Consider the following 23,303-nt stretch of genomic DNA (forward strand, 5'->3'; position numbering starts at 1 on the left):
TGGGTCTGGTCACTAGTTTCAGCTAGTGCCATTTGTCGGGAATGCTTTGATTTGGATTCCTGCATTGAGCAGGGGGTTGGACTCGATGGCCTTGTAGGCCCCTTCCAACTCTACTATTCTATGATTCTATGCAGACCGCTACAGCTAGACTGGCGATAGGAACAGATTACCACTGACACATGACACCGGTGTTAAAAGACCTGCACTGGCTTCCAATTCTGTCTACTGCTGGGCCAGGGTTAAGGTTCTTGTACTTGTTACAAAGCTCTGAAAAACTGATGCTTTAAGGACCGCCTTTTCCTGTATGTCCCAGGTCGATCATTGGGATCATCTGGGGGAGAGCTGTTCGTGATCTCCTATGGACCAGAAGCATGACCCAAGTCAACAAGAAGTCGTGCCTTCAGTGTTGTGGGCCCAGCTCTGTGGAACTCCTTCCCACTATAAGTCCACCAGGCACCGTTCCTGCTGCATTTCAGGGGCCTGGCTGCAACCCTATTATTGCAGGAGGCCTTTGTATCACGTTAAAGCTTCTCTGATGTTTTACAGTTTGCTGATGTTCTCTGTTTAGATTCCTCAGATCTAGTGAAATCTCTGAGGTTTTAAAACGGTGAGGTTTAATTGATGTTTTCCGTTTTATACATTGCATGTTTTCATCGCTGTACGCCGCTTTGAGACCTAGATGGTAAAAAGTGGGGTATAATGATTTAAAAAATAAAATAAGCTACCAGCTGATTGCACAGTTCTGTTACTTTGCAGATTGCAAGGGTTGATTCCACCAAAGCACAAAAAGTTTGTAGGGACTATGTTTGTAGGGCAGAGAACAGCAATGGAGAAAAATATACAGCAGAGAATATAAGATAAGATTTCACACTGTAAAACACTTTGGAGACTATCAATAACCAACCAATCAAACAAAAACTGGAAGACTAGGATAAATTCATTCTGTCCTGGAAACACTACTGGAAAGAGCGATGAGATTAGGCATTTAAAAGACAGCTTTATTTATATTTTAAACGACTGGATTAATTATGCACAGTTTTGACTTTAACGTAACCCTCTCTGCGTTTGTTTTGATTCATGCTGCAGAATTTCTTCAGATAGCTCAAGATACAAATATAGAAATCCATTTACTTTGCCACTTGCAAGAAGCAGCTGCAAAATACTTCTCACCCACTCACCCCAAGATGGCAAACGGCACTTTCATTGTGCACCGGGTGCACTCGCCACACTGAGCCATGCATGCAGCCGCCATAGCGCTGTGCTACATTCTCACCACAGCACTATGGAGGCTGCACCGTCTTCTCTCTCTTTTAGCCTTAAGGAACAGTTGAAGGCTTGAAAGAGAGAGACTTCCTTTAAAAGAAAAAACCCACAAAAATCTGTCAGCGTTTTAATGCACATTTCTCCTTATAAAAATCAGCACTCTGAATTGAGCTCAGAAGCGTACAGGCAGCCAGTATAACTGGAAGAGGATTGGCATTGGTGCCCAGCAACATCTGGAGGGCCACTGGTCTCCCAACCCTCCCTTAGGACTGGCTTTGAGCCTGTCTGGTCATCCTGATCATCACTGTTAGCAAATCCACTGCAAACCACAGTTTCACATTCCAATTCGGCCATTCAGGTGTAACACTCAACCACATTTAAGCTTGACCACGATTGAACATTATACCTACACAGCTCGGGGGGGGGGGCTCTCTCTTGCCTCAGTCTGCCCTCTATAAAACGGGCCACATAAAATGGGCCTCCTCCACCGTCGGAAGCTGTACGCTTCTGAATACCAGCAGCTGGAAACCGGAAGAGGAGAGAGCCACTGTTGCACTCAGGTCCTGCTTGTGGGCTTGGCTACTGTGACAGCCGGATGCTAGCCTAGATGGGCCACTGGCCTGATCCGGCAGATAGGCTCTTTCAATGTTCTTATCACCGACCTATCTCACAAAGCTGTTGTAAAGGCAGGCACAAGGGAAGACACCTTGAGAATGAAAAGCGCTTTTACGCTTGCTTTTATTTAAAGCCTTACATAAAACAGAACAGCTGATTTTTGCCTCGCTCTTCCCTTTTCAGCTGCAAGGAGAGAAAGAGGCCTGTGGTTTTGTTTTGTTGTTTTTTACACACCCTCTTTCTGGTTATTTAATGCTAGTTAACCCTCTTTGCTTTGCAAACTGTTCTAATGGGGAAATGAATCCCTCCCCAAAAGCAAGCTGTTCAGGAAAACATCTCCTTCCCACGTGCCAATATAAAAGGGGAATAAACAAGGAACGCAACAACACCAAAAAGAAAAGCCATCAGAGAAATAGCAAACTGGGGGCGGAGATGTGGGGGGAGGGAAGAGAGATTAGGGGAGCATTATGCAACAGAGGCACCCAAATCTGTCAAGCGTCAAAAGCAAACGCCCGGTGCCAAAGCAAGACTGGGGAGGAAGGGAGGGGCACGTGTTAAGATGAAACCGGCAAGGAAAGATGTCACCGCAGTCGGGAGGAGGCAGCAGACGTTGGGAACCCAGGACACTGCCTTATACCGAGTCAATGCTGTCGACACTGACCGGCAGCATCGCTGCAGGGTTGCAGGCAGGGAACCTTTTGCCAGCCCAGCCTGGAGGTGCCGGCGATTGAAGCCGGGACTATCTGCATGCAATGCAGAGCCTTCACCGCTAAACGGTGGTCCTTTAGAAACTGGGGGGAGGGTGCATTTGGGGGCCATTTGGGCCAAAGAGGAGAGCGGGGGAGAGGAGTGTGGCATCCTTCGTGGGGCTTTGCAGACGGGGTTGGCAAGAGAACTGGACTTGCAAGGAGAGGATGGTCCTGTCCCTGTAAATGTGCACCTGGAAACTCTTTCTCTCTGTGTGCATCTATAGGCATGCACCCTGGATTGCACCCTACCTACCTACCTACCTACCTATCTAACAGCAAGGAATATCCATCCATCCATCCATCCATCCATCCATCCATCCATCCATCCATCCATCCATCCATCCATCCATCCATCCATCCAGGAATATCTGTCTATCTGTCTATCTATCCATCTATCTATCTCTACCTGTCTGTCTGTCTAAATATGCCATCCTTCCTCCCAGACGGAGCCCAAATTTAGTCCTACTGAGAGCAGGCACACTGGAAAGAATGGACCCAAGTTCAACATGTCAATTCCAATGGGTCTTCTCCAAGTAGGATTAACAGTGGATGGAATTCAACGTCTGCCTACACATCACACATGTAAAGCACGTGGTGCTTTAGATGTGCTGTGGATGTGCTTTAAATGCCCGGGGTGGATCTGCCCTAACTGTAAGGTCACCGGGGCAGGAACCCTGACACAGCCATGCTCTGGGCAGTCCCTCCAACAGTGGGATAAGACATAGCCGTCATGGCTAGTAGCCATCGATACCCTGATCCTCCACAGATCCTCCTAATGCATCAGCTATTTGAGCACAAAGCAAGCATGCAAGCTTCCAACCAAAAATGTCTACCCTGTGTTGGGCAAACATTGACTCTCCTGCCCCCATGCTAGCTCACCCCCCCATCTGAAACCATTCAGAAACAGAGAAAGTAACGGAACAGAACATTCGCACTCAGCCGTTCAACTCGCTACGTTAGTTGGCTGATCACCCAAAGAGGAGGAGTGGGGAAGGGCTGAGGGTAGAATTTTATTAATTTGTTTCATTTCATGCTGTTTTCCTTTCCAGGGAGAAGGAACTGGGTGTTGATCCTTCGGTGACTAACAGTGTGGTTTGTCGTTCAATCTGGAGCAACCCAGGCCTGCTACAGAGCCGGGTGCAATGGCGCATTAAAAGCACGGAAGCGAAGACGTTTGCGTCAGTGGAGAAAACAGGAAGGTTTCCACCCCCCACCCCCCGCAGTGTGTTCTGGGCTCGGACAGGAATCTCCGTGGAGACGAAGGAATCCAGACTTTTCCTCTCTCTCTTGAACACTTATGAGTTATAGCAGTTTTATGTCATGGAGATGGCCACCAACCTGGATGGCTTTAAAAGAGGATTAGACAAATTTGCGGAGGAGAAGGCTATCTGTGGCTACTAGCCACAATGGCTGTATTCTGTCCCCACTGTAAGAGGCAGTATTAGCCAGTTGCTGGGAATCGCAAGCGGGGAGAGTTGCTGTTGCATTCAGGTCCTGCTTGCGGGCTTCCCATAATGGGCATCTGGTTGGCCACTGTGAGGACAGGAAGCTGGACTAGGTGGTCCACTGGCCTGATCCAGCAGCCAGGCTCTTCTGATGTTTTCATTCAGGGATATCAAGATTTAGCATATACTACATAGCAGAAAAACTGGGGTGGTGAGGTAGTTTGTATTTTATTGACAATGTTATATTAGGCTTTTTTAAAATGCTTTTAATATGTTCTGTCGAGGCGGACACTCTTGAGGCTTGCAAGATCTACTTTGTTTTACACTGGAGTCCCGAGATCTGCCAAAACCAGCACCGGTGCAAAAGAGGTGCCATTAAAATGAAAGAACAAGGATGCCTCTGAACGCATCCTGAGCTCAAGATTTGTTCTCTATAACAGAACTGTACTGTGCTGACAGTCCTTTTGCACAAAAGGCCGCCGCTGGTCAGCCGTCTTTCAGTTTGGCAGCCTCACCGAGGCGGAAGAAAGCGCTTTGTGCCCAGTTTAAGCCCTCGCTCGGGACTAGAGAATCTATCAGTTTCGGTTTCCCAGTCTTAAAATCAGTTCTCCACATCCGCTTGTGTGTTCATTGGTGTTTCTTAAATGAGCCTCGGATTTTGTCAGCATCTGAGTGCACATTTCTACTCCTGCCCACATTTTTGCAATCTGGCTTAACGCGCACATTTCTGCAAAGCGTTTTCCCCTAACGCAACAAATTTTCTGTATGCTGTTTTCACTTCGTAAATGTGTTTTTATGTGTGCTTGCCCTAATATACACTCTTTTACACATTTTTTTTGGTTCACTCTGGAGAACTGCATTGCAAAATTTGGAAAAGTGAGAATTTCATAAGGATGCCTGTGTTTCAGTTCACTTATTGTTTTGTAAAGTGCTAATTTCCTTTAAATGACTCGGAGAAGGCAAGCAGGAGATGGAGGACTATTCAAAAAGCCTTTAAATGTGAACTGAATTGAATTTCTCCCCATCTCTGGCCCTCACACGTTCTTTTGGGAGCTGCTGAAGATGGCTAGAGATTCTGGGGAAATCGTGTGTGTGTTTTGGGTGGGTGCTGGGGAGGGCGGGGAGAGAGAGAGAAAAAGGAAGGATCGATTTTTTGAACAAGCCACCCCATCTCCTGCCTGCTTTCTTCAGGTCAGAGCAATATTCCCAACAGACAACCAAGAAGGATCACTGACGTTTGTAATTTATTGCCTAATTGAACTCCAGTGACCTCCAGCAAATGTGCTTTGCTTGAAGACCAGAAGCAGGGGAAAGGTCTGTCTCGAACAAACTAGACAGCAAGTCATCGATGGACCTTCAGGCTCCATTTCTTGCACTGGGAAGAAGTGCATCTCTCTCTATTTTGGCAACACACACACACAAAAATTCTTTGCAGAATGCTGTGGCGGGGAAACAGAAGACGGTCAGCGCCGCGCATGTGCGCCATGCTTGCCAACATTCAGCTCCCCTCCATCCTACCTCACCCCTGAGTAATTGAGAGTGTGTCCCAAGAACAGCTGGATTCTGCAACCTCTGCAAAGCGTGCAAACAGAGTCATGCCTCACATTTTGTAAACCTGGATGCTGGCGACGCAAAGGAAATGCATTTAACTAAAAGCTTGACATAATTTCATTCTGCTGCAAGTCGGCAAGGAACGATGTGGGCTGCTTAAGGCTAGCTCGTCACGACTGGAGATCTTGTTCAGCCTCCTCTCTCTGGTTTTTGAGATTTCAGCAGACATTCTCTGTGCGTTTTATGTGTATCTTTGAACAGCATAAGGACTAGAAACTTGTGGGTTGTTGTTAAACAGATGGGAGTCATACTACAGCAACACCTGGAGGGCTAAACCTTCCCCACACCTGCTCCACGTTAAGCCTCTCACTGTCCCGCACCCAAATCTGCCCCCTATGTCCCTAAAACTGACAGAGAGGGGCCAGAAGCGAAAGTGGGTGGCACCCTGAATGCACATTTTTACCTGCGTTCAGGAGGCTAGTTTCTACACACACACACCCCTCTCTGTTCTCCATTCAGGCAAGCGAAAGGCATGATCAGAGTTCAAGAGCACATCCAGGCTGGCAAAAACCCTTAAGCGTGGGGTATGGCCTGGAGAGAGTTCCAAGGGCCAGACAGAGATGCTTGGAGGGCCGGATTTGGCCTTCAGGTCCTTCCCTCTCGCTTTATTTCTTTCCAGCATGGATTTCATTCATCCCAAACTATCAGGCCTACCAACGCGACATCACCAAAACGGCATCCCGCAAAGAGATAGGCCCTTAGGGAGACCAGCAGATATCCACGCACCCGGGCACAAAGGGGGCAGCGGCCTCCTTGTTCCCCTCCACACAAACATACACACTCTCTGGTTTATAGTAATTTTCAGCAGTTGTGTTTTATATGTGTTTTAATTTTTGTGGCTTTTTATACCGATTTTAATCTGTTGGTCAGTGACCATAATAAATTATCCCTTCATTCACAAACACACACACTCGTGAGTTCACAAGAGTCCGAAATAGCGCTGACTACTCACCACTGCTGGACCTCTTTCTCCGTAACTGGAAAAAGAAGAGAGAGAGAGAGAGAGTTAGTTTACGAGTTAGTCCTTCAAACATAAATACACACCAGCTGAATTCTCTGTGCTCAACACCTTAACATTTGGCCTAGCTCCCACATGCAGGGTCATTACTGAATTGCTTTCCACTCGATTACAGAACACTCGATCGTCAGCAACCAAAGGCTTCTGCCGACATGACACCAAACGCAGGTAACAAGCCATCTCTGCCCATGTACAAATGTTTCTGCGAAGGAGGGTACGCTTGCTGATTTGTATGGCTCAGCTGTGGTGTGCAGAGATACGCAGAAAGTACACTCGTGTACACGTGAATAACTCCACGAGTGCACATGTCAACTATTTGCGTACACCGATTGTACACTCGTTCAATGCAACATGCGAACGCCCCTTTATTTATTTATTTATTTAATTTCATTTATAAACCGCCCATAGCCAATGGCTCCCTGGGCGGTGTACCATACAATAATACAATAAATCAACAAAAATCACTAGATATATGTTGACCATTGAACCGCACTGTCACTGAGTCTGTTTTCCATCAAGTCTGAAAAACTGTAACTAGGGGGAGTTATGTCTTTGCCCAGTCTGGGAACGGACTGCCAAGGCCGTTGCTATGGTAGCCATCGCGATAAACTGGGAAAAGTTCTAGCAGCTATCTGTGTTAAGCTGTGTCTTCTGTGTATTGCCTCTGAACTGAGAGGTTGTCTTCTGTGTTTACCTTTGAAGAGAGATGTACCAGAAGGGGGGTGACTGAAGAAACTCTACATGTATTTACTCTTAAGCCTTTGGCCGTAATGTCTTAATAAAGACTCTTAACATGCTCTAATGCTCTGAAGAAGTTTCTTGCTCAACTTAACTCCAACATAATGTATGCTGTTTCACGCAACAACGCACACACGTCAACAATATAAAATACAGATACATAATAACACTAAACAGTATTGAGATAACTAAAACATTAAAATATATAAAATGCATTAAAATGCATGTGTAAACTGGTTCCACTGGCGGACGTTGCCTAGAAATGCGATATGAACATTTCCACCGTTGCTCCTGTTGCTCCTTTTAATGTCAAACTCAAGCGCTGAGTCCAATGAGGAACGCTGGATGTCATTTGGAAAAGAAAAAAGTCAGTCAGACAGGGGGTTGGGTGGGAATGGAATGGAGTAACTAGGAGGAGGTCATGGCAGCTGGCTGGCTGGCAAGAATCTGGAACAGGAGCACTCTTGTTAGGAGAGAAGGATACATGTAAAGTTTTGTTGCAGGGTCCCACTTGAACATGCAACAACCCATCTACGCATGGGAGTCATCCCTTGATGGTGCACAGACATCAACGTCAGCACAATCGAGGATACACCCACTGAAACTATGGCTGGATGTGGATTTTCAAATCATGATCTATGAAAACCAGATTATTCCCACTGAAATCATGGTTTGAAGTGCATTTGCAAACCAAGGTCAACATAATCCAGGAGTCTCTCATTGTAACGATGGTTTGAACTGGATTTGCAAGCCATACTTGACACAAACCAGGATACTCCCACTGAAACCATGGTTTGAAGTGGGTTTGCAACCATGGTGAGTGGGGGGAGGAGAGTTGTTGGTTCCTGTCAGGAAGGGACAGAGGAATTGCTCTGAGATGGGGTGCAGCAGGAAGCAGATCCCTGAGGCTGACCACTCACCGATCTGCAATCCATAGTTTACACAAAGCCTGTGTCATGTTTGCCCCACCCCTAATGGCCCATGCATTGGCTTCTCCCCCCCCCAAATGCCACCGATCACGTCTTCCTTTTCCCCTCAAGATTGAGACTGTCACTTCAACTCCCAGCAGAGTCTGTGCATCTTCCAAGCAAAGCCTCCAAGAATGCTTCTGTCGACTTCTGATGTCGCTCTCTTTTCCATACTGCCTTCTATATTAATCTGAAGCTTCAGAGCACTCCGGCTCTCCACTTTCTCTTCCCGGTTGCTCCCCCCACCTTTCCTCGTTTTGATTAATAAGTTTCACATCATGCTAAGAATTTCTATACACACACACACACACACACTCCACCTTCTCCTTTTCTTTCACATTACTATTTTTATTCCTTCGCTGCCAGGAGCCCTGGTTTTCAGTCTTTATTATAGTTGGGAGAAATTTCTCTTCCCTCTGGATATCGGGGAAGGAGAATTCAATCACCTGAGGAGACGTTCGAGGATTCTGTCCAGTCTGCACTTTTACACAAAATGAAGACCAGTGATGTGGGTTGTCCAGAAAAGGCTGAATAAGAAAATCTCCCTCTGCAAATTCAGGTAATTTGAAAACCAACTATAACTGGTTCCAATCAGCAAGAACGGACAAGGAAGCACCTTAGAAGACTCTTCTCAGTGGCTAACACCCTCCTCTTTCATGCTGATTGGCTTCTGGACATTGGAGACATAGGGACCCTGCTCCCAAAAACGTAAAGGGTCTAAGACCCCCCTGAGTCCCTAGACAACTACACCCCTGGGGATAAGGCTATCCTTATTCATGGAGGATGGGAGCCAGTATGACCAGAATGTCAAATCTCCACTCAGCAATGAAGCTCCCTGGGTGACCTTGGGCCAGCCTAACCTACCTCGCAGGGTTGTTATGAGAATGAAATCAGGCGGGGAAGAGCCACGTTTGTACGCCACCTTGAGTTCCTTGACAGAAAGGAGGGGCACAAATGAAATAAAAAATAAATCCATGGCTACTAGCCACAATGGCTACATTCTACCTCGCCTGTTGGAGGCACTACACCTCAGTTGCTGGGGATGCCAAATGGGGAGAGTTGCTGATGCACTCAGGCCCTGCTTTTGTGGGCTTCCCTTTTGGGGCATCTGGCTGGCCACTGTGACGACAGGAGGCTGGTCTGGATGGGCCACTGGCCTGACCCAACAGGGCTCTTCTTAGCCATGATAGCTCAGAATGGAACCTCCATGCCCAGAGGCAATCTATCTCTGAATACCAGTTTCTGGTATGGCAAAGTTGGCGCTAGGCGGATCTCAGAAGGGAAGGTGTTCCACTCAGCGGTGAAGCAAAGCATCTGCTTTGCACGCAAGAGGGTCCCCAATAGCATCTCCAGGTCGGGATGGGAATGTGCCATCTCTGGAACCCTGGAGAGCTTTTGCCGGTCAGTGCAGACTATATTGGGCTAGGCCAGTGGCCTGACTCAGGGTGAGGCAGCGCATGGCCAAGCTATGGAATTCGCTCCCACAAGCGGGCAGTGATGGCCGCCAATGCGGATGGCTTTAAAAGAGGATTAGACAAATTCACGGAGATAAGGCTACTAGCCACAAAGGCTCTGCTCTGCCACCGTAGTCAGAGGAGGCATGCTTCCCAACACCAGTGGCTGAAAACCACAGGAGGGGAGGGTTGCTGCTGTGCTCAGGTCCCACTTGGGGGCTTCCCATGGAGGAAGCCAGTTGGCCACCATGAAAACAGCATGCTGGTCTGGATGGGCTACTGGCCTGATCCCGCAACCAGGCTCTTAAATCAGAAACTGGCTCCCTGCACCACCAGGAACACTAGACACAGCCGCCTCAGATTTATGACGCCTGGATTCTGAGCACACACAACAACAAAACATCTATTTCCATGCCTGGCATCATGTGGCTCCAAAAGGACGGAGGGCAGCGTCTCTGTGAAGAGCCTTGACCATTGCGGACTTAAGTCCTCACAATAAAATGCCATTTGACTGCAAGTTGCCAAGAAAACAAAGATAGCAAAGATTAGAGAGAGAAAATCTATAGATCTTTGTATTTCATCCCTTGCCATCCTCAAGCACCAAGCATGTAGGGACTGGGATCCCGGCTGGATAATTCCCAGAAGGGATTTTAATTCATCTGAAATAAATCAATAGTCGATCGCTTTGCAAAACCGATCCAAGACGGTGCTGGGGTGAGTGTGATGTAGCTGAGGCTGGAAGGATAAACGGCACATTAGCCGAATGGCGGATTGACACACGTGGGAACCAGCAGAGGGAATTTTCTGCGGCAGAGGCGGCCACGCTGCAGTGACTCCGCTCCTCAGGCTGGCAAACGGGAAGGCGGAGACACCCCAGTGCTCCGCACCCGCCAGGGACGCCCATCAATGGAGAGTTTCAACAATGTTTACGAATCACAGGAAACTGCCTTGTATCACATCAGACCGTTGGTCCACCTAGCTCAGTATTTCCCACACTGACTGGCAGCTGCTCTCCAGGGTTTCAGACAGGGGACAATCCTACCCAGAGATGCCACTGGGAATTGAACCGGGCCCCTTCGGCATGCAAAGCAGATGCTCTACCCACTGAGCTACGGCCTTCCCCAAACATTTCGGCAAGCTTCATTTCCCACCTGGTTTCCAATCATTTCCACTGCTTCCTAGGCCAGTCAGCTGGCTTCTCTCTCTCTCACCCCTCCCCTTTGGGAAGCGCCACAGGTTGGTGGCCCAATCATGGAGGGGAAGGGGCTAGGGCACCTTTATAGCCCCCTCAGGGTCACAGACATCCAACAGCTCACCCCAGCTGAGAGCCCCATGCATCCTCCCAGGCAGAGGCAGGCAGATCAGTGGCAGATGGTGCCCATCGGGACTGGTAGGGCGGAAGGCCGGGAGCCCATACAGTAGGCGGAGCCAGAGCCAATGATTGGTGGAGCCAACTAATTCTCCTTCCTGCTCAGTTCTGCAAGGCAAAACTTAGACTAAGGCCCAATCTGCACTATCCATTTAAAGCACTATCACACCACTTTAAACACTTCCCACAACAAATCCTGGGAACTGTCGTTTCTAAAGGGTGCTGAGAGTTGTTAGGAGACCCCAATTCCCCTCCCAGAGTTCCCTGGGAAGAGGGACTGACTGTTAAACCATCTGGGGATTATAGCGCCATGCATAGAATAGGGGGTCACCGAGCAACTCTCAGCACCCTGACCAAACCACAGCCCCCCGGGATTCTTTCAGGGGAGGGGAAGAAGCCCTGACTCTTTAAAGTGGTATGACAGCGCTTTCGATGCGCAGTGCAGATGGTGCCAAAGGAGGAGAAGGAAACTGACAGATGGCGCCACCCCTTAGGGTGGTTGTAAGTAAGAAGGCAGGCAGGAGGAGGCGAGGCGAGGGCAGACTGGAGGCTGTTAGGACAGCGCCCCTTGTGCCCTAAGGGGCCAGCCTCCACCGAGGCAGATCTATAGACTGCAGCCTTGGCAGCTTCTTACAGCGGTCCTAGCAACACCATCCTGCCTGCCTTCCGTTTTTCTCTCTCTGCGCCTCTTCCCATTCACACAAAATGTACCATCCGGCAGAAAGCAATTGCGTTCGGCACTTCTCCGCCCACCTGCCAGCACAGAGTCCCTCCACGCCAACTCCTCTCACCCATCAGAAGCATTTACGCTCTCTTCTTTGCAAGCAAGCCCCCCCCAAATGAAAAATAAACCCATGACCACACTCCATTGGGATAACAAGTTCCAAGCAGATGGCGAGAGAAAGGAATGCAGGGTGGGAGGCGTGCGCGTGCGCGGGGGGGGGGGGAGATAACGATGAACCTATTATCCAGATGAGCTGTTATTGTTGATTATTAATTTTCTTAAAAGTAGCTGCGCTTTCTGAAGTTCGGATAGTAATGGATGCCCCGTTCCCCCACCCTTTGCAAAAAAATAAAAGTGGAGACACGTTTCCCTCAAGAACTGGGTTGGCTGATCTTTGGCCCTGGAGATGTTGCCGGAGGCCAGCTCCGGTCCCCACCCTGATCTAAGAAGAGGCATCCCCCCTCCTCTCTCACGAGGGAATGATTCTTCCAAAAAAGAGGCATTCTTCCGTCTCTTGCGTGCAGGGGGAAATGCTGCACTCCCACTTAGCAAATAGCATCCACATGCCAGCCAGGCAGGAAGTCACATGAAGGGTAAAAAGGCCAGAGAAGAGAGTCCCAGGGACCAGGCAGAGAGGCCTGGGGGGCCACATCTGGCCTCCAGGGCTGAGGTTTCCCATCCCTGGCTGAAATCACGGTTTCAACCGACGTGTGAGCTGTCTCTTAGAACGTCAACATCATAGTGCATGACTCGGCCTCAGAAATGTCAGCGCTGGGGGCCACTTTCAAAATTTCCCACAATGCCCCAGAGTGATGCTATGTTGAGAGCACTGTAAGAAATTAAAATGGTGCCTAGGTGGATTTGCTGGGCCAGGGGCAAAGGGCATGTAAGAGAGGCCCAAAGACAGTAACAACATTCAACTCTACCAGGGGGAGGGGTCCCTCTCAGTTGCCCAAGGCGATCAAGTTTTACCATCTTCGTCTGGTAGCCCAACTACGCCCCTATCTGGACAGGGACGACCTCGCCTCCGTTGTTCACACTCTGGTAACTTCAAGATTGGATTACTGTAATGCGCTCTACGTAGGGCTGCCCCTGAAGACAATTCGGAAGCTTCAGCTGGTGCAGAACGCAGCTGCCAGACTACTGACGAGGACCAGTCGGTCTTCGCATATAACACCTGTCTTGGCGCGTCTGCACTGGCTTCCTATTTGCTTCCGGGCGAGATTCAAGGTGCTGGTTCTTACCTATAAAGCCTTACACGGCGTGGGACCTCAATACCTTGTGGAACGCCTCTCTCGATACGAACCTACCCGTTCACTTCGTTCAGAATCTAAGGCCCTCTTCCGGGTACCAACCCATCGGGAAGGCCGGAGGGTGGTTACTAGATCTAGGGCCTTTTCTGTGGTGGCCCCTGAGTTGTGGAACAGCCTCCCCGAAGAGGTACGCCTGGCGCCTACACTTTTATCTTTCCGGCGCCAGGTAAAGACCTTTTTATGCTCCCAGGCATTTAAATTTTCTTAACCATTTTAATCTTTTAATCCGTATTTTTAATTTTTGTCATATTGTGTTTTTGTAGTGTTTTTTTGTTGTTTGTATATGTTTTTATGATTTTTATTATGATATATTGTATTTTATCTTGTTTGTTCACCGCCCTGAGAGCTATTCTGCTAAGGGCGGTATATAAATTGAAATAATAAATGCTGGAACCAGCCTGGTTTGTATCGCCCATCGTGATCAACAAGGAGCTGCAGCAAGTTTCCTAGCGTGCAGGAGTGTAGTCGTCCGGGGCCTCAGGGGTCCTACTTTTTTAGGAACATGGTCTCAGCAGGGTCTCTATGTCTCCAGCATCCTACAAGCCAATCAGCACAAAAGGGGACTGTGTTGTCCACTGAGAAGAGTCTTCTAACATGCTTCTTTGTCCTTTCCTGCTGATTGGAGCCAATCGTTGAAAGGAGGGGAGTCAGCCACTGAGAAGATTCTCCTCAGTAGCTAACATACTCCTGTTTTATGCTTATTGGCTCCTAAGGACATCTGTTGTTGTGGGAGAAGGCACAAACAAGGATCTCACTCTCAACCCAGCAGCAAACAAGGAAGAAAAGGATGGGGTATGGCTATGATTATCATGAAGGACTCTGCACTTCTCAATTTGCCACTACACTTGTTTGTGTGATACATACATTTTGCTGAATTTAACTGTTTACATTTTTCAGGCGCAGACTTTTTAAAAATGCAACATGCCAGGCTGCTTTGTTAAGAGCCAATCCACAGGGTGCCTGCACTCATATCCTGGGAGCACCAACCACATTAGAACAAGCCAAGATCTTTATCAACCTCGGGTCAAATGCAGCCCGGAAAACTGGAACCTTCAGCCAATGATCTACATTAGACAAACACACATGCACGCACGTGCACACACACTCACATCCAAGAGTTCTCCAAAATAACCCGTTGCAAATTCATAACCCTGACGAGCATTCAAGAACTGCCATCCTAGCAGTCGTCTAAATTAGGTTCATTTTAAAAAAATAAAAATAAAAATCTGTTTGGTTGAGTGATCTCCTGCACCATAAAAATTCCAGCTATCCTGGTTAAACATTAAAAGTGCAAAAAGAAAAGGTAACTCATTCAGGACCAAATTTCACTGAGGTAGTCAAACTGTGCCTGGCCTTCAGGTTACAGTTCACATAAGTGTGTGCTGCTTCGTACAACAACAAAAAATCCCTGCACATAGGAAATCAGCATGTCAGGGTAAAGGAGCCTGACGTAGCCTTCCCCAACATGGTAGCTTTCTAAGTGCAGGCTTGACTTTTGTTTTTGTATAGAGAAGCATTCAGACCTGATAGCTCCCACCTAACAGTCCAAAGTAGTAGAACCCAGACAAAGGTTTAACTAAGTGGTGCACGTAATATGTGAGTAGGTAAATACGTATGCAAGGGCGTGTACTGTAAAGTATGATAGGTGTGCGCATCACGCATGCACATAAGTATATGTGCAAGAAAGAGTGTGGGGGTGGCCCAGTCCACCAGCCTGCTTTTTCGGCAACACTCACTGCCGGCATGCAGACCCCGGGATTAAAAAGCTTCCCCACGCCTGCTTGATCGCCTCATTGAGAAATAAGCCAGAAATTCTTATCAGCCTCCTCCCCTCCCCAGGCTTAAACATGAGGTGCCGACATTCAGAGGCTTGTTCCAAAAGGGGATTTCCAGCTGGCTCCCTTCCAGAGAGTTTCACGACGGGGGGGGGGGAGTGGCACTGGTGACAGCAGGGCATATGCATGCATTGCGGAGTCTGTGGTGTGCCGAGAGAGCTGGGGAATAAAGACTTTTCTGGCACTTTTGACTTACGAAACTGATTCCCACCTATCTTATTTTAGCAATCTTCAATCCCGGCGCCAGCACCCGTGTAATTTGGGCCAGAGTAGAGCCCCCCCCATGTGCTCGGCTGGAGGTGTGCGCAGGGGAACATTATCTGAGCATCATAAATCAGCCCACAAAACTCATTAGACATCACAGTCCAGTCTCCTCTTCTCATAGTGGCCAATCAGGGCTCCTGCTCAGGGGAAGGACGGGATATCAATCAATCAATCAATTAATTAATAAATAAACCAGATGCCCCAGTGGGAATGCCCCGAAAAGGGCAGGGCATGAACTGCCCACTCTTCCCTTGAGATTCTGAGCAAGAAGAATTCAGAATTGTTGTTGTTGTTGTTGTTATTATTATTATTTAAACATCTATCCCACCCTTCCTCCCAAAAGGAGCCCAGGGTGGCAAACAAAGAACAAAACACTAAACACAACTTAAAACATCTCAAAAACAGATCATCATAAAAACATTTTAAAAATAAAACGTCATAAAAATATCTTTTAAAAGATCTTTAAAAACATGTTAAAAAAAACAATTCCAACACAGACGCAGACTGGGATAAAGGTCTGTACTTAAAAAGCTTGTTGAAAGAGGAAGGTCTTCAGTAGGCACCGAAAAGAGAACAGAGATGGCACCTGTCTAATATTTAAGGGGAGGGAATCCCAAAGGGTCGGTGCCACCACACTAAAGGTCCGCTTCCTATGTTGTGCGGAGCGGATCTCCTGATAAAATGTTATCTGCAGGAGGCCCTCACCTGCAGAGTGCAGTGATCGACTGGGTATATAAGGGATAAGACAATCTTTCAGGTATTCTGGTCCCAAGCTGCATAAGACTTCATACACCAAAACCGACACCTTGAACTTGGCCTGGCACCTAATGGGCAGCCAGATAGACTGCTTCTGGATGTGGAGGTGCCACTCTCAGCAATCACAGCTAAGCAGAGCTTTGCTAGATCAGGCCAGTGGCCCATCTAGGCCAGCCTCCTGTTCTCACTGTAGCCAAACAGATGCTCCAGCGGGAAGCCCACAAGCAGGACCTGAGTGCAAAAGCACTCTCCCTTCCTGCAGTTTCCAGAACCGTGTTCAGAAGCAATACTGCCTCTGACAGCAGAAGCAGAACTCTTGGGCCAGCGAGCCTCGCAAAACAGAGCCCAGGACCGACACATTTGAAACTGTTTGTATTTTAATTTGTTGATCCCTAGTCCTGTGCAGAGCTGGCTCCTAAGAATGCCACACACATCCGTTTTGCCTTTCACAGCTCTGCCACTCCCAGTATCCGACGGAAAGGCCGGAGAGCCAACTCATCCCCTCATTTCTCCCAGGGACGACAACAGAAAGTTACGCTAATTCGCAATTAAAAATCTCTTCAGACGCTATTAAATATTTACAAGGGACTGAGCTAACGTCAGGTTTCGGAAAATGGATCTGGCAGAAAGCAAGCACCCCCATAAACGATGGCGTCAGATGAGGACAAGGGCCTTAAAACAGAAGTAGCCAACATGGCACCCCCTTCCAGACGTTGCTGGACTACAACTCTCATCAGCCAGCATGCCCAACGGTCAGGGATGATTGGAGTTGTCATATAGTCCTGCAACATGTTATCACTGGAAGATGTTGGCCACTGTGAGACCAGGATGGTGCAGTAGATGGGAGTTTGTTTGTTCTGATCTAGCATCCACTCTCCTGATGTTCCACCAGGTATGTTTCACTGTCGTGGCATCCTGGTTGTAAAACCCCTTTCCAGATGGATTTGACAAACACCTACACGTTTGCTGCTGAGGTAGCAGGTAAAAATAATCTTCCTGGCTATTTCTTTCCCCAGGTATTTAGGGATGCTTACTGATTATGCACTCCTCCAGATTTTGTGACGCAGTTTCAGTCCCCAAAATGCCTTAAAAAAATACAACTCTTAGGTGGCCAATAAATGAGTATTTCAAGAAAGAAATGCACACTGAACAATGTGTATTTTTACGGGAAGAGTGCATACAAAATGTGTACAGTTCACATGTGCGTTTCTCGGGCATTCAATTTCCATCTGGGTTTTTCATGCATCCTTTTGGAAAATCCCCCCACTGCGAGAAGAAAAGGTGCACACATTTTCATGCAAACCGATGCGGAACAAGGAGCAAACTGAACTCAAGACTGGAAAAATGAGGGGGAAGTCACATCTGATCGATTTGTGCATCCCTGGTTCTTTGCACATGTGCGACCGCGCATTTCTGCTTGGCGTCAGTGCGACACATGTCTTTTGGAATGCGGTTTTGCAAAGTTAGCATGGCACTGGGTGTGGGGGCGAGGCAAGATGCTTTTCTCAGCAACACCATCTTGAGAAATAAGCTTAGAAAGGAGTAAAATCTGGGTTAGTTAAATGAAGGACCGATATTTTGTGAATGGCCGGTCACAAACACAGCACCACCCAGCCAGACCTTTGCCATCGCTTTACATCACCTGCAGCTGCAATGCTTCGTTGATGCAGCCTGCTCATAAATACCAGAGATGGGAAACCTGTGGCCCTCCAGAGGTTGTCAGACTACAACTCCCATCATCCCATGGCCACGCTGGCTGCTAACAGCTGACCAGAGTTGGACTAAAAATGGCATCTTGAGGGGCACCCCGATACATACCTTCACCTACCCGTCATCAAGGGTAATGCAGTGGAACTAGTGCTGTGCATGTATGCGTCCAGTGCTTAGACGGGAAGATGCACGAACATTGTTCATATGCAGCATGCTTCGAGTTACCCAGAGCAAATGGGTCTGCAGGCACTCTTTTAGGGTTTCTCCTGGCCTCTGGCCTCTACACTGGTTTGGGGGGAGGTTGGCTGATCTTTGCATGGCACATGGTTAAACTATGGAATTTGCTCCCACAGGAGCCAGTGATGGCCACAGCCTTGGATGGCTTTAAAAGAAGATCAGACACATTCATGGAGGATGAGGCTATCAGTGGCTACTAACCTTAATGGCTGTCAGAGTCAGTATGCTCCTGAAAGCCAGTTGCTGGGAACCCCAGGAGAGAGTTGCTGTTGCACTCAGGTCCTAATAGCAGGCTGTCCACTGGGCTTTAGTCTGACCTTTCAAGGAGCTGGCGAAGGTGCTGAAACTAGCTTTGGAGTTGGTTTTGGCACCGTGGACAGCTCCTGGAAAGTTCCGACTAAAACCTGGGGCGGATTCACTGCCCCACTGACATCAGAGCCACCAGTCTCCGCCGCCGACCTGTCTCTGGTTGTGAGCATCCGTAAGAGAATCCAGATAGCCACAATGGCTTGGTTCTCCCTCCCCTGTTGGAGGCAGCGTGCTCCTGAATATCACTTGCTGGAAATCGCAGGCGGGGGAGAGCGCCGTCGCTGCACTCAGGTCCGGCTTGCGGGCTTGCCGTTGGGGCATCTGTTTGGCAGCTGGGAGAACAGCAGCCTGGACTCGATGGGCCACTGGCCTGATCCTGCAGGGCTCTTCCGATGTTCCTAATCTAGAGGGGGAGGGAGGGGCCGCCGTCTCGCTCGCACTGGCTGGCTCACTGTTGAGCCTTTGTCGGCAGCAACTCATATTTACAAGTTTTTCAGGGGGTTGTTTTGCATGTGTGTGTTTTTAAAGGGAGCGCTGACTAATGCGTGGAAAGCAGCCAGCCAGCCTACATGAGTTCCACAGGCAGGCATCAGGGTTCAGATGCCAAACTCAGCTTTTGTGAAGGAAGACGCTCCGTGTGGTCTGCTTCTTCTTCTGAGGGCGAGAAAGGCCATTTGGGATCAGGAGACGGCCTGGTGGGAATTCCTCCAAAGAATGGCCCCCGAGAGCTTACGGTAAAAGGCCCAGCTGCCCCCCAGGCAGGCCACTCTGCCAGCTATTGAGAAGCAAGCTTCCTGGAGATGTTTTTATTAACAGTGAGCTCATTCTCTGGTTTCTAGTCCCTATGATGCCAAAATGGCTCCATCCAGATAGAAGAACCAGACTTGGATGAACCCTATGGTTTGCAAGCTCAGACGAACCTGAAGGCTTGCAGAAGTATACACATGCACACAAGAGAAACCCTCAGGAAGTCACAAACAATGGCTCGTCTGCTGGACGCACTTCTGGGCCCGGCCCCACAAGTCCTTCCCCTTCTGCTTTAGGCATCAGATTCTAGGGTTGTAGCAATCAGACCCCCCCCCCCAAAGGACCATCTAAGCCCAACATCCTCTTCCCTCACAGGAGATGCCTCCCCAGAGCACAGTGGCAAGGGCACAAAGGCAGCAGCTTTCCCCTATTTTTGCCACCCGGTGGCCAATATCCCAAGGTAGAGTGCCTTGAAACCTGGAGACTCTACTCAGCCTTCATGGAACACAGCCCTCAGTAGTCATCTCTCTTCCTCCGACTTTACAAAGACAAAACAAAAGAACTGCAACACTTCATCAAAAACAACTGTCAGAGGACACTGAATTCATCTTCCAATTCTCTAATTTACAAAAATTGTCCCTGACCCATTGCCGTTTTCCATCGTGAAATTGAGACAGTATTGTTTTCTCGGATATAAAGGCATGCTGGGTACAAAAATCTGTATATATGGTTTCCACTTATTTCTAAATAAGTCTAACGTCTTTCTTTCAGTTGCACATAGCCACTGCAGCATAACCACACTTTGGAATGATCAATTTGTCTGTCTTTGGTATTTTTGATTGCTTCTTATACTTTGCATATAACAACCGGGCAGCCGTTACCATACATCTAGCAAGTTCTGAATGTTCCCTTTCGATTACATCTTTTGGGCATGGAAATAATAATAATAATAATAATAATAATAATAGATCTAAACTGATTGGACATTGCCATATTTTCCCTCCCCTGCAATTATTGTCTCTTTATTCCAGACTTGCTTGGCAAAAGGACAAAGTTGTCACGTGACGCGAAACTGGTCTCGAGCCTTCTGACATTTCCAACGGATTGGACGGTCATTTTTATTAATCCTCCTGTGTTATTGGCACCTGGGGTGACCAAACACCTAGACGGTATTTTGTCGCCATCTCCCCTAAGATGCAAGCTTACAAGAAGGGAGGTTTGCTACTCTCCAGACATATTCCATGTTCCCGTTTTGCATAATGATCGACTCCCTTTTTAAAAGAGCAAAAGTGGATCTGATTGCCCATCCGGCCCAGAGGCGGTGGGAATCTTTTCCAGCCCAAGGGCCACATTCCCCTCTGGGTAACCTTCTGGGGGCCACATGCCAGTGGTGGGCAGAGCCAGAGGCAAACTGGGCAGGGCAATAATGCCATTTTTACCTTGACCCAGCAGGCTAGCTTCTGTGCACAGACGCCCCTCTCCATTCTCCATCCAGTCAAGCCAAAGGCATGATCCGAGTTCAACAGCACATCTCAGCTAGGCAAAAACATGCAAGGCAGGTGCAAAGCAGGGCTGGTGAGAGGGTGTGGCCTGCAGCGGGGGAGGGGTGGCCTGGAGAGAGCTCCAAAGGCCAAAAACAGAAGCCTGGAGGGATACATTTTTTTCCCCACCCACACCTGAGATTTGCCATCCCAGTTTGGATGATGTGAGTCTTTGTCCCATTTCCTTTCCTGAGAGGCATGTTGGTAGCTAAGCATGCAAATAGGGCTGAGGAGGAAGGTGGGGATTGGTGCAGTGGCAGCGGGGGACAGGCGGCTTTTCAAACTACTGCGTCGCTTTACGTTTGCTTTCGAAACGTTTCCAGCGCTGTGTTTTTAGCGCTGCTAGGGGTGTGTGTGTGTTGTTTTGCTTTACCATTTAACAACGCTCTGAAGATTTTACGGCCTTCTGCATTTGGTCTGTGTACAGCTGGGAGTGTTCCTTGCCCTAAACCCTAGAGAGCCACTGCCAGTCAGGGCAGGCAATATTGAGCTAGATGGCTCAGCGGTCTAACTCAGGAGAAGGCAGCTTTCTATGCAGCCGTAGATCATCTCCGTAGCCATTCCCCCAGCGCAGGGCATGTGGAGCTATGAGGGAGTTGTTGCTTCAGCACTAGTCTGGCTCTGAATGATAAGCGATAAAAGGAGCTGGAGGCTCCACCCCCCTCCTGGCTGTCAGCCTGGCCCTGATCCAGGAAGACGCTTGCATGCACTTCCCCAATAGCCTCATATATGCAGCTAGCTCAGCACTTTGGCATGGCCCCAAAGTTCCTGCCTGTCTTTCTGTCTCCCGTGGCCTAGGGAGGGAGAGGGGCTTTTTTTGCTGAAGTCTGAGAGTCAAACAGGAAACCCCGCAGCTGCTGTGGGGACCTCCAGTCACAAAGCAGGAAGGTCCAGATCCAGCAGCGAAAGGCCATAGCCCGGTGGTACAGCATTTGCTCTGCATGCAGAAAGCCCCAGGTTCAATCTCCAGGTAGGCCTTCTGGTCGGAAATGCTGGAGAGCGGTTGCCTGTCAGTGTAAGTAAACCAGAGCTAGATGGCTCCTATGTTCCTAACAGCTCTTCATGGCTACCGACAATGTCCCGATCGTCTTGCTCCATCCCTGAGCAGACCTCAGGTTCCTGGTCCGGGCAGAAAGGACACTTTGCCTGCCTCAAACACACACAAGGAGCCCTTCCCGAAAGTCACAGGTACACCATACGCTGGACATGTTACGTTTGCCCCTCCTTCCCTGCATCTCCAGTTAGAAGAATCTCACGGAGCATAGCTGGGAGTGAGGACTTTTGCCCAAGACCTCGGATTATCTCTGCTCCCTGGGATTCTTCTAACTGGAAACACTGGGAATTGAACTGGGGGAACGGGGATCGGACATGTTAAGCTAAGCTATAACATCCAAAGGGCCTGGCTGCTGGTTCACCCCAAAGGGGGGGCATCTAGTCCAGCCTCCTGTTCTCACCGTGGCCAACCAGATGCCATTATGGGAAGCCCCCAAGCCGGACCTGAGCGCAGTGGCAACTCTCCCCACTCGTGATTCTCATCACTGCCGTTATGCCGCTTCCAACAGTGGAGGTAGAACACAGCTATCGTGGCTAGCAGTCATCAAAGTTTGCTAGGAAAACAAGCAGGGGTATTTTTTGAAAAAGAAAAATTTCTTTCCAATATTTAGAGACTGCTTTTCACCCCAGATGGTCACAAAGCGGTTTACACAACAATGAATAAAACAACCCTTCAATCAAAATAACATGGTGTTTAAAACATAGCATTGCACTTCAGAATATAGGCAGCGGCCTCATAATGACTCAGACCATTAGTCCATCTAGCTTAGTATTGTCTACACTGACTGGCAGCAGCTCTCCAGGGTTTCAGGTGCGGGGCATTCCCAGCCCTACCTGGAGATGCCATGGATTGAACCGGGGACCTTCTGCATGCAAAGTGGATGCTCTGCCACTGAGCTATGTCCCTTCTCTGCCTATGCCATTTAAATCTCTGGGTTAGCACAGGACCAACTGCCACCCCTCAGATTAAACTCCACGGACCAGCAGTTGCTGACCCACCTCCTCCACCCCCGGGTGAGGATAGACCAGTGATCCAATTCAGCAGGAGCAGCAAATGGTCATGTGCTTTTTGGAGAGACGCTGCCCACTCTCCAAGGCAACTCGAAGCGCCACCAGCTTTTCAAAAGGTTGTGCATTGCACCAATGTGCAGGGAGCGCATGAACCTGCCACGTCCTCGTCGTCCTCCTCAATTGGCTTTTTGGGTAAGCGATGCCGTGGGACTGCAGCAGCAAGAAGGGAGAAAGGGGCGGAAGCCAGCGAGCGCACCTTTGTCTGGGTTACGCGCTCAGTATTCAAAGGCTCTGCAAAAGCCAAGGTCTCTGACTCATGCCATATATTTCCGAGGTGAGAAGGGGGGGGGGAACACCCTTCAAAATATGCCCCAAAATCTTTGCTGTAAAGAAAAAAACCAACAGCTCCACCTTTTCTTCAAAGCAAATGCCCCATTAAACGCAGAATAGAATAGACCAGCTGGTCACAGAGCTAATAAAATTAGATTGTGGAGCACGTTTGACTGGGGGAGGGGAGGTGAAGAGAAAGAAAATCCTTGAGGAAGACAGATTAGCCCACAGTCAGATCAGCAC

At 48.6% G+C, this 23,303-nt stretch overlaps 1 protein-coding gene across 1 annotated transcript in view; it reads right to left on the reverse strand.

Moving 5' to 3' along the window:
* The window catches only part of NCS1 (neuronal calcium sensor 1), a 41,577-nt gene that overhangs the window by 12,549 nt on the left and 5,725 nt on the right, over positions 1-23,303 (reverse strand). Inside the window, exon 2 of the mRNA XM_061604127.1 lies at positions 6,636-6,660. Coding sequence (XP_061460111.1) covers positions 6,636-6,660 — 25 coding nt within the window. The remainder of the gene's footprint in view (positions 1-6,635; positions 6,661-23,303) is intronic.

This window comes from Rhineura floridana, chromosome 20 (genome assembly GCF_030035675.1).
Source record: "Rhineura floridana isolate rRhiFlo1 chromosome 20, rRhiFlo1.hap2, whole genome shotgun sequence".
NCBI classification, from domain to species: Eukaryota; Metazoa; Chordata; class Lepidosauria; order Squamata; family Rhineuridae; genus Rhineura; species Rhineura floridana.